The 12,060-nt window shown below is 47.9% G+C and overlaps 1 protein-coding gene across 1 annotated transcript; it reads right to left on the bottom strand.

Moving 5' to 3' along the window:
* Nucleotides 1-2,788: 2,788 nt before the first annotated feature.
* Arpc4 (actin related protein 2/3 complex subunit 4) lies at nt 2,789-11,970 on the bottom strand. Its single transcript, XM_021637674.2, has 6 exons — nt 11,762-11,970; nt 9,076-9,194; nt 7,922-8,033; nt 6,535-6,630; nt 5,246-5,416; nt 2,789-3,120 (listed from the first exon to the last, which is right to left on the bottom strand). Exons 1-6 carry the CDS (start codon nt 11,762-11,764, stop codon nt 3,115-3,117), a joined length of 507 nt encoding a protein of 168 aa, XP_021493349.1. The 5' UTR covers nt 11,765-11,970; the 3' UTR covers nt 2,789-3,114.
* Nucleotides 11,971-12,060: the final 90 nt, after the last annotated feature.

Genomic DNA, 12,060 nt, shown 5'->3' with positions numbered 1-12,060 from the left:
TAAGAAAGCCAAGGCTGTGCATGGGTTGACAAAGATAAGGTTCAGAGCACACACCACCTCTTCAAAAAACTTGAGAAAGTAAAAATAAATCATTTTTTACCAACTGAAGAAAGATACAGAAGTTATGCTCCATTCTGGCCAAATCTGTGAGCAAGGATGTTCAGAACTCAGAGACAGTACATAACGTCTCAAAATCACACAGCATAATCTTAGCACAGAGTTCTGATTTCAACACTTGTTTTGGGTCAGGGTCTCACGTGTCCCGGTGAACTTCCAACAACTGGACTTCCACCACACCCAGTGCTGGGACTTGCTGCTTCAGGGATGCTGGACAAAGCAGTCTACCAACTAAGCTACATACTCAGCCTCTTGGACTTGCTGTTGGGGTCGGAAGCACCAAATGGGGGCTGGAGAGATGGCTCAGAGGCTAAGAACACTCGCCGTTCTTCCAAAGGTCCTGAGTTCAATTCCCAGCAACCACATGGTAGCTCATAACCCCATCTATAGTAAGATCTGGTGTGCAGGCAGAATGTTGTATAATAAATCTAAAAAAAAAAAAAAAAAGGCACCAAATGGAGCTATAAAGGCCACCTCTGGCGGGGTCTGTTAAAGAAGTCAAAGAAGCTGGTGCCGTATCACACGCCTGTAATCCCAACACTCAGGAGGCAGAGGCAGAGGCAGGCGGTCCTCTGTGAGCTTGAGGCTAGCTTGGTCTACAGAGTCTGGGACAGTCAAAGAAAGCTTTAGAAATCCTGTCTCAAAGGACGTAATAATAATAATAATAATAATCATTCCAAGAAGCCAGCTGTCAGTCACCAGGCAAATCTGCCTTTGCAATGAAGGTATGTCTCCCCACCCCAAGCCTACCCAGCACCTGTCCAGCCAAACTCAACTAGAGAACCCCACCTACGGCTGTTAACGGGACTTCCTAAAAGAGAAAACTGGATGGCTGGCAGCAATCTGGTCTGTCCTCAGCTTGCAAATCTGGTTTTAGGGACTTTGGACGTTGGGAGATAATTTATGACGAAGTTTTGGTTGGCTCACCCGAGTAATGCTGTCCTTTGAGGGTTGACTGGCCAGCTGCCATTTCCTCCTGATCACCCAGCTTCACCAGTAGTACCTCTAACAGTTACTGCAAAGCTAGAACAAAGCCATGCACCACAGAGGGCCCAACTATATTCAATGAGGCAGGGGGTCACAGAGGTAGTGTCATAAAGGGATGGCAGCCGGTCAAGCTGCCCCCACCCCTCCTTCCTTTAACACTTACTTGTTCTTTTCAAAAGACCCTTGGGGGCTGGTGATGCAGCCTACTGACAGGTTTGCATAGTGTGCTCAAGGCTCTAAGTCCAACCCCAGCACTGAGAAACAAATGCCCCAAGCTCCGGCAAACATTCCTTTGGCCATCCAGAAAGTTCAGCTTGCTCTCTCTCACACCTTTTTATTTTATCTGAGACTGTGTGTCTTTGGATAGTTCCAGCACTCACAGAAGTCCTCTTGTCTCCAATTTCCAAGTGCTAGAATTACAAGTGAGCGGCCAGACCTGGCTCAAGGCCAACTGCCTTTAAGCTTTCCCTGATACCCTCTCCTGTAAGCACACTTAGCTCCACACTCTTCCAATCACGGGCACTCTCACATCCTGTTCACTCTCACTTTCTGGACCTGAGTATTGTCAGTGTATATCTGGATCATGTTAAACAGTGTAGAGCTACTGTTCACCTAGCACCCGTGGGGCAGGGACAAGTGCTCAGCAGGAGGCAGCAAGAGAAAGGACTGCTTACTTCAGAAGCCGGCAAGAAGTCGCCGGCACTATCTTATGGAACTTCCTGAGCACTTTCAATACTGAGTTACCGGTAGCTATCCAACACCTGCTAAGTCACCAATAGGACTAAGATTTTGAGATAGTGTAGAGAGTGACTGCTGTTTCAGCAAAGGCAGTCTCCTTGTTCACAGGATGGGAGATTTGGAGCAAGCTATTTTGGACAACAGAACCTGTTTTCTTATCCACAAAGTGGGATCATGGTTTCTGAGGCTACCTGCAAGCTAGAATGGAAGCATGATGTGGAAAGCATGGTGTCTCTGTTCAGGCAGAGGCCACCTTCAGAATTTTGCTACCTGGCTGCAGTGAAGGTCTCTTGTGTTGAGGCCCTTGGCAGGGATCAATGACAAAATTGTCTGGTAGACTGCTCCAGACTCAAAAGCCAGCCACATGGCTCCAGGGATAAAAACATCTATCCTTCCACACACATACACAGAGCACAGACCTCATGCAGCCCCAAAGGGGCAGGAAGAGACTTTAATTAGGGTAAGGGAGGATTCATCAGAATCAGAGACAGCGAGCGTGGGAGCAGAGGAGCCAGAGCAGGCAAGACCCAGTTGGGCACTCAAAGGACTCACCTCTGCACCTCCAGCACAGGCACTGTACCCAGACAGGCAAGCCTTGGGGCCTCTCAGCTGGGAGGGTGTTGGGGGGACAGCAGGTGGCCCCGCCCGGCAATCATGTATTCAGCCCTTGTTCCCAACCGGTGCAGAGGCCGTCTTCAGGCAGAACTCAGAAAGACAGTAGAGGGGCCTCACCACCTCTACAGGGCCCAAGAAGGCTTGTGAGTAAGACAGCCATGAAGAGAAACCGGAATCTGAAACTTCCCTCTCTCCCCACCTGGGTGGCATGGGAAAAATAGTCGCCTTCTGGCTCCAGGCCCGCCCAGACCACAGCGACCAATAAGGTACAATCACTGGGGCCAGTCACAGCCACTGGAGGTGGAGGTTGTTTTTTTTTTAAAAAAAAAAAAAAAAAAAAGACAAAAAGGGTACAGTCTTCTACAAGCACAGAGTTTAGGTTTCAAGACATTAAAAAAAAAGTCTGTCCCAGCCCAGCGGACTGAACATCAGAAGCCAGCCTGACCAGACATGTGTGACCACGAGGCAGGTCCACTGCTGCCTTTCTGCACAGCTAGCAAGCACACCACACCCGCCTCCCGCATCCGATGCCCACCCAACCCAGCTTCCTGCTGCTGCTGCACTGCTGCTCCAGGGAATGATTCCAGGACACCTTCGCAGACACGCAGAGACACAGGGGAGGCCGAGAGGGAAGGCCACAACATCCAGCCAGACGGTCTAAAACTGTCAAAGAAAATGACGGGCAATGAGTGGGGTCATCATATGCTGGTGATAGTCTGAGCTGCTGCTTCAGGGTTCTACAAGCCAAGGAGAAAGTGACAAGGTCTGGTACAAACCACAACAGGCCTTAGAAGAGCTTTCTGCTCCCTGTGGCAGCACACACAACCCTAGATTCAGGAAAGTGGAGGAACAAGGATCAGGAGTTCAAGGCCATCCTCAGCCACAGAGTAAATTCAGGGGAACCTAGGCCGCCTGTTTATCCTGTCTTCTACCTAGAGAGACGGGAAGGCAAAGAGAAGGGAAGGGACAAGACAGGAAGAAAATGCTTTCTACCTTCAGGTATCCCCACAGTGCCAAGAACAGTCCTAGACACTAAACCAGAGACTGTTCGGTAAGTGAGCACAGTCCAACACCGGGCCACATGATGTTCAAAGGTATGATTTAGCTGTCAACTTTGAAGGCAATAGATACCACTACCAAATCCATATTTGGGGATTCATTTGAACAGTTTGTTCCAGCCTGGCTATGTGAGTACATTCCCAGCTACTACAGAGGCTGAGGGGCTGACTGCAAATTGGAGGACTCCTGGGACTACATAACAAGATTCAAACTCAAACTCAAAGTAAAAAGCGGGGTGGGGACACAGCCCAGTTGCAGGGCTGGGGCAGCACAGGCAAAGCCTTCAGTTTGGTTTGACTCCAAGCTCCAGAAGAAAAAGTGGGACAGTGAGGCAGTAATAGGCTGCAGCTGCCTGGCAGCAACCTTTTCCAGAGCTAAGTGCTACCGTGCTCCACCAAGCCCAGCGCAGACACACACACTGCCGAGTGACTCTGAAGTACTGCCGGATGCTATGGCTCTACCACAGAGGCTTAGCCCTCTCTACATTCCCCTTCTTCCAGTTATTAGTTGGACACTGGGCAGGCAACTTCACCTCGGAGCCTTAGACAATAAATACTGGAGAAATGACTTACTGAAGACATACCGCTCCCTCTGGAGGACTTGAGGTCAGCTCCAGCACCCACATGAGTCAGCTCCTATAGCCCTAGTCCCAGGAGATTAGATACCCTGTTCTAGAATCTGTGGGCATTCTCCCTCCCCTCTCTGACACACACACACACACACAAATGATCACTGGGTAATTAAGCCAAATACTAAACTGGGACAAGCACTGTTTTCTCTTGGTCAAATGAACCTTGAGGACTTTATGATCTGTCCTGAAACTCTCGTGTTCCCATACCTGGAAGTTTATGTACTGGGCACTCTCACGTGAGCTTAACGCTCAACCTCCCTGAAAGGTTTGTATTAGCGGCGCCCTCATCTCCCAGCTGAGGCAACCAGGCTTAGCTGAGCAGTTCAGTGTCATGCCTGGAGAAAGGAGAGGAGCCAGGCCCACACTTGGGTCTGATTTATGAGCATAAACAGCACTGGTGCGCTGGCCACCCACAGGATAATTAAACCCCAGGGGAAGTGGGTGTCATTTCCATTTTTAGGATTCTGGGCTCCCTCGGGTCTGCAAGCACCAGGAGGCACAAACACTAACTCTACCATGAAGGGATCAGATAGCTCTGAGTGGAATGTGTCAACAAACTAGAGAAGGCAATGGGCTGTCCTGAATCGCTAGCCAAAGATATGCACCAGCTCTGCAGTATAAACAATCCCTCCTCTTCAGAGCACTGCAGTCCTTTCAGCTAGATGGCCATGAGCTAGGAGGGATGGGAAACGTGGAAGAAACCAGAGTGGTAAGCCTGGGAAACAGACACTGAAGAAAAATATTTAGTCTGTTCAAGAAGCGGACGGTTACATGAGTAGCTGTCTGTCCTATGCTCTCAGAAGAGTCACAAAGCACTGTATCTTCTTCACTTGGGGGTGAACTAAGACAGGCAGAGACTATGCAGAACTGGAAAATACAGAATTCATGCCTATATTTCCACCAGAGACTTGCCTCCCAGACTTGCAGAAATAGAAGATTCTTGGGGCTCTCAGGGATGGAATCTTTGGCCTTGTGTTTCAAAGCCCCTGCCTACGTTACAGGTCTGAGGGGACTCAGGACTATCTTGTCAGTGCCACCACATTCCCAGAACCCATGGCTTCTTCCACCTGTGGCACCAAGTGGCAAGATGCTACTCACATTCTTGAGGAACTCCTCAGCCACAATACGGGCCCGGGCATTGACTGACAGCTTCATCTCACTGATCTCCTTGTCAATCTCCTCCATGAAGTGGATTACAAAGTCCACCAATTTGTGTTTGTACATCTGTTCCGTGTGGAAGTTGGTGATGAGAAAGCTGATGTCATAACCCTAGTTTGGAAAGCCAGTAAGGAAGGAAAACAAGAGACAAAATTAACCCCCTAGGGACACTTGGCTGTCACCTTTCCCCACTCACACACAGGCTTCCAACTAGCTACCATTTTCTCCCAAACTATATATTCCCCCTTTAGTCAGCAATCCAACTTGCTTGGAGGTGAGAGATGGGGGTAGTATGGGTGAGTGTGCACTTTGTGTCTGCTGAACCCAAACAATAGAACCCAGTTCAAAACTGTGTGCTAGGTCAGATGTCCCTGAAAGGCTGTGGCACAGACAATCCTGTATTTGAAATGAGCCACAGGAATTAAAGGGACTACAAATCTTATTTCAGAGAACCTAACAGTTTAAAAAAAGGAAAATAAAACAAAACAGAACAGAATTGACTAGCTGTCTACTTCAGGAGGCTGTGTGAGAGAGAGCTCTAGTGGCCCCAGGCATTAGAGTGAGGCTGGAGAGAGGTGGCTCGAGGTAAAGAACTGACATTCAGTGTGCTGGGTGATGTCTCTGCTGCTCTAACATGGTGGCTTCTAGGTCACCAGGGAGACCTGGCAGGGAGCCCGTGGATGGATTGAGTACCTTTAAATACAAAGGCTTGCAGCAGGCAATTCACTGTTTATTGTGGCTTTGGGAGGCTAGATTTCAGTTGGTAGGAAAATTTGTCATGTTTTCCTTCTTTCTTCCCCTCTCTTAGATACATACCAAAGTGTAGCTTATGCTCGTCTCAAACTCCTGACTCTTCTGCCTCAGCCTCCCCAAAACTGGAGTACAGGCATGCCCACCACACACCAGCTCAGGAAGAATCCTGAAGTCACTGTTTTGTCTATGACCAGCCCCAAGGTTCTGAGAAGGAGGGTGCTACACAGACCTACCTCCTCCTGGGCTTTTGCCTCCCTGGTACCCGGTACAGGCTGACTCAGCCCAGGCAGCAATGCCCCACAGCTGGAGAGGCAGCAGCCCTTGGGCTACAATCCTACAGACCCAGAGTAGCACAGTAATTTGCCCAGCTGTGCGAGGCCTTGGGTTCCATCCCCAGTACTACAAAAAGAAACAATCTGGAGCCAGCCAGAGATAACATTATGGGAATTACAACGGAGCAGAAACACTGGTCTCACCTCCACAGGTTTCCTTCGAAGGATAAAGAAGTTTTCTGCTCGCATCATCATGAAGCGCATGAACTTATGGCATAAAATCTTCTCAATCTCATCAGCCTGGTGACAGCAAAAGAGTCTCAAAGTCAAAGTACCCTGAACCTGGCTTTCTGGCCCCAGTGCCTTCCCAGGGTAGCAGACACTGCAGAGAGGTCTGGCAGCAATGAAGACTGCTGATCTCTGAACTGCAGCATCTGCAGCTGACTGAAAGGAAGGCCTTACCAGGGCACTCTACCTTAACAAGTATTACTGAGATCTCATCTCACACCCAATGAGGAAACTCTGGCAAACCCGAATCTTTCATCAGCTCCAGGGAGCCCACACCTGTATTGGAAGCTGCCTGAACGTTCTCAGGTCACTACTGTGGCCTTTCTCAACACTGGTGGCACACACCAACTGGGTATCAGAGACTTCCTCAACTGGAAGTATCAACAATTATCTGCTTCAACAATACTAAAATCCAACAATCCCCAAATCAACTCTTCCAGTTACTCTGCACCTGGGCAATCAGACACCAGCATAAGCCCCAGCCGCCCAGCTCACTGCTCACTCACCTTCCTTTTCACCCTGACGCTCTCACAGGCAACAAGTGGCAAATCTGATTTTGTAACATTGTTTTGTTTTGATTGTTATTTTTAGAGTTGTCTGACGGGGAAGAACAAATGATACTGTTTTCCCATTTAGTACTCAAAAGTTTCTTTCCAAATCGGAAATAGAATATAGCTCAAATTAAAAAAACAAAAACAAGAAAACAATCAAATGATACAGAGACAGTAATGCCCAGACCTTTGTGGTAGACATCTGGGAAACTGTTTTATACATGCATGAACTGGAACATGTATGAATGGGACAGATTTCCATCAAAAGCACCACGGTCACATAATGGCAAGAATTTCTCCAACAAAATGTCCCAACAACTGAACATTCCTATGTGGAAGAATGAAACTAGTCCCTTATCTTATGCCATACACAAAAATTAACTCAAGATGACCGAAAGGAGAGTCTCCAACTGTAAAACTAGTAGAGAAAATACACAAAGAAACTGCAATGCTACTTGTCTGGGTAACTGCTGTCTGACAGATCTTTAGTTCTGATAGTTTGCTACTGTTCTTGTTGGCATTTTTCTTTCCTGATTTTGGATGTATCACCCCACACACTGCTGTCCTACATATCTGTTTCTAAGAGACAAGCTAGATTGGATGGTCTGCTCTTTTTTTTGAGAATTTTGTACGTGTGTATGTGTTGTACCTTCTGTTATTTTAAACAAATGGCAGTTTGGGAAACTATGGCTATCAAACCAGAGCAGGAACTGACGCGCACTCCTAAGTCTGCCCTCTCTCTGGTGACTCACCTGTTTCACAGCAATGCTGACCCGGACAGAATTGATGGAGCCCTCAATCAGAACCTTTTCCTTCTCATTCCTGCTGATGGTAACAGGTTGCAATAGGAGTTCTTTGCTACTCCTAAAAACACAAAATCAAAGGACACGGATGCCACTGACTCCCTAGGTATTTTAAAGGTGCATGGGGAGTCTGCATCATTTGAAATGCCTAGTGAAAGCCATGTTTATCAAGTAATAACACAGTATTTCATGTATATCAAACAGTAACGTCCATCCTAACACTGGAATCATTTGGGTCATATCAGTCACTTTGGGGAAGGGGATATGGTTCAGCTGTAGAGTGTGTCTAGCATGCCCAAGGGCCTGGGTTCAATCCCTAGAAAAAAAACAAAACAACAAAACTTTATGGTCTAATGTAGGAACATGGCTTATCCCAACTAAGTACATCCCAGATTTTTCCCTCTTTTGGTTTCTGTTTTGGTTTAGTTTTCGAGAGTTTTTCTGTGTAGCCTTGGCTGTCTTGGTCTTGCTTTGTAGACCAGGCTGGCCTTGAATTCAAAGAGATCTGCCTGTTTCTGCCACCTCAAGTGCTGCTGGGATGACAGGCGCCTGTCACCGTACCTGGCTTTCTTTTGGTTTCCTGAGGGAAGAAGACCTGATATGTAGCTGAGGCTGTTCCTATCGCTGTGGTTTAAGAGAACCACATCTCTCACGTGCGGGGATTAGCAGTCGTGTCATCTTCCCAGGTGAAATTTCAGAGGAAGAATATTTATTTATGACATGAAAACCAGTCAAGAATGCTTTCAAAATATGGAGTATTTGGGTCTTGATCCTTACACTAATAATGTATAGAAATGTCATCTCTAAGAACTAAATCCTGTGGCCTCTTCTAGAGCTGCTAGTGGCCTCAGTAATGCTATTGAAGACACTTCTCCACAGCTCTGCTCTAAGAAGCACCACTTTGGGGTATGTTTCCCATGAATTTTGGCCTGTCAGGCCACTGACCCTAATTCCCATATTTGGATCCATCATTCATCTGGCAGCAAGACAAATGCCACTGAAGGTATCGGCAGTCCAGAGCATAGATTCAGGGAACCCCATGAACAGGGTCTATTCTTGGGAGCTGTTCTCCTCAGCCCCACTCTGACCTTCTCCTTCCCTACCTGACTTCGACCTCTGGCTTGTTGTGTCGTTCCACAACCTGGGAGGAGAAGTTCTCCAGGCAGAGGGCAGCCTGCAGTGTGGCCCGCACGGCACTAAGGTAAGGGCGGAGAGTGGCAGTCTGCAGGAATAAACCCAAGATACAGGAAGGATCAGAATCTGCCTCGCCAAAACCAATCCCGTTCCCCGCGTCCCCACCGAGGCTTCTACAGAACAGGCAATGCTGAAGGCTTCAGGCGTGGCCTGAACAAAACACACCCAGAACAATATACACAGAGCAAAATGTACCCAGCTTTCCAGGTGCAGTCCAGTCCAGTCAATGTCTACAACAGTGTTTCCCAGCAGCAAATAATTCTGCTTGACATTTAACAAAGTATGGAGAAAAAACTGTCATGACCCAGGGATGGGGGTAGGGGTACTATGGACATAAATGGAAAGAGGAAAGCCATGCTGCCCACTATCCTGGGATGCATAACAGAATTACACAGGCCCAAGAGCCACCAGTGTCAGAGCAGGGTAATGCTGATCTAGAGAGATCCAGGCCCCCAGGTCTGCTCACTACACTGACAAATGTCCTGGGCATGCTAGGAGTTCAGTCAGATCACATCTGCCCTCAAATGGCTCAAACGAGTAAGGATCACAAGGGCTAACAGAAGGCAAAATAGAAAATAACTAGGCTTATAAATAATCTAGGCTGTCTGAAGAAATTAGTTTTGAGTACATACAGGAACAGGAAGCTCTTATAATGAGAAAAAGTACAACATGGACATTCTCAGTAGAGTGGACAAGGTCAGGTATAGCGATCAGCTACATTATAGCTCAGTCAAATGCTCTCTCCCCTCGGGGCTTATCACATGCTAGGCCATCACCTGCACTCTTTCCTCCTCCTTGCTCTAGCCCGGCAGAGCTCAGCTCAGTAGGGAAGGCCTCTTCCTTCCTCAAAGTTGCCTTATTTACTTCCCCCTCGCTGCATTTATTTTATTTATGGTATGTACACTTTACACATAATTCACAAGACATTTCTTCACGTATTTTGTTAAATAAATTTCCCTTCACTAGACTGTAATTCTCATGATCTAAAGACATTAACTTTATTCAGTTATGCAGGTTGTATCTAGCTCAGTGCCTCCAATACTTAGTGTCATTCAAATTTCCTGTAAAGTAAATGAACAAATGAACTAACATAAGCAGGACTAGACTTACAAAAAAAAAAAAAAAAAAAAAAAAAAAAAAAAAAAAAAGAGCATTAAGACTTTCAAAAGTATGAATGAGTACAATGTCTCTGTATGTAAAAATCACTTTAAATTGCACAGATCAGGTTTAAATGGTAGGCTGGGAAAAACCCCAGAGAATCTAGAATGCTGGTCCACTGAGTTAGTTTTTCTCTCAATGTATCAGAAAGCATTGGGACTTTCTGAGGAGGAAGTTACATGACTACAGCTACACAGAGGTTCTCTGGAGAATGGAGAGGGAAGTGAGACCCCCAGAGAAGAGGTACTGAGTATAGACTGGGGCAGTGGAGACAAGCACAGCATCCCCCCGACAGAGGGGATAAAGGCTAAAAAACACAACTAAAATACTGCGGTCATGTAGCTCAGCAGTGGGTTCTGTCACTGTATTAGATTATTCTATTTATATGTCAACCAAGAAAAGGTGAAACTGGAAGGGAAAAATCAGTGGTAGTGGCTATTTGATTACTTTGTCAAAATTCATAGAAAGAAAACCTGACTTTTGATGGCCAGCCCTGTGATTTTTACCCTTTGGTGAACAGATGTATGAAGAAACCATACAATCAACTTTAATGCTTAAAAATGAAATACTATCTCCTCAATCAGAGAAAAGGAAACTTCGGCTTTCAGGCTGAGGAATGGAACCAGTTAGGACATGGCATTGGAAAACGTTTAGAAAAGCTTGTACAAAAGTCATCTTTTCAACAAGAAGGCCTAATTTCAAGGTGTCTCCCCAAAGAGTAGATTTACGGGAGAGTGACAAGCAGTCCAGTCTTCAGAACTCTGGTCATCAAAGCAGACCAGGAAAGCAGTAGGAGAGTGAACGTTGTGAGCCAGGGACACAACTGCAAGGAACACCCAGAGATACCAAAGCCGGGCATCCCCTGGAAGGGAAGGACCGGCGGTTATCAGCGTTTTCACACATTCGGGTCAACGGTGTACCGCACTAGGAAGGAGTCTCAATCCGGAGGCAACCCCACACAAGCTTCACTGAGTGTTGGAAGCAAGGCTCGAGGGAACAAGAAGGTAATAAGGAGAAGTGGATACTTGCCTCGGAGGACCGTGAATGCAAGAAGACAGGTAGGGACAATGGAGTGTACTTAGTGTACTTCCGTGGAGGAAGAGGAGGCACCGCTGCATTCCCCAGCGGTCCTTCCTCGGCTGCGAGTCGCCAGTACAGGCCTAGCAGCCCCGTTTCCTGCCTCCTCCAAACTTCGGGGAGAGGCCATCCCTACTGGGGATGCCCAACCTGGAAGTCTCGGGGCCTGTTCCTGCCTCCCAGCTCTCCCCTTCCTCCTCGCCTCGGCTCTGGCTCCACCCTCTGTCTTCCCATCCTCATCGTGTCCCCTTATCCCACGGCAACCTCCGGCCGCAAGTCCTAGCGGCGAGCAGTATCTCCCCCAGACCCACAGCCTCTCCAAGAAAGACACAAGGAGGGCCCCAGCCCCGGGACTCTCACCATCGCGGGCGCTGTCTGGGCCGGAAAGCGGAAGTACGGAAGTGCCCGGCCCCGCGGCGCCTGCCCTTTCGCGAGAGGCGCAGCCGCAGTCTCCGCCAGCACTTCCGGGCGGAACCATCTAGACGGGACCGGGGAGGAAGCGCCGAATGACGTTCGGATCTCCGGGGCGACTTCACGCTGGGACCGCTGGGACTTGTAAAAGGCCTGTAGCACCTAAATTTCAATCGAGTGCCCTTGGGTTTCCACACATCTCTCGCCAGCGCCTTTGCTTCTTGTCGCTGTGGCTGTAGCCTCCCCCC

The sequence above is a fragment of the Meriones unguiculatus genome, chromosome 5, assembly GCF_030254825.1.
Source record: "Meriones unguiculatus strain TT.TT164.6M chromosome 5, Bangor_MerUng_6.1, whole genome shotgun sequence".
NCBI lineage: Eukaryota > Metazoa > Chordata > Mammalia > Rodentia > Muridae > Meriones > Meriones unguiculatus.
This window is presented reverse-complemented; position numbering and strand designations above follow the sequence as displayed.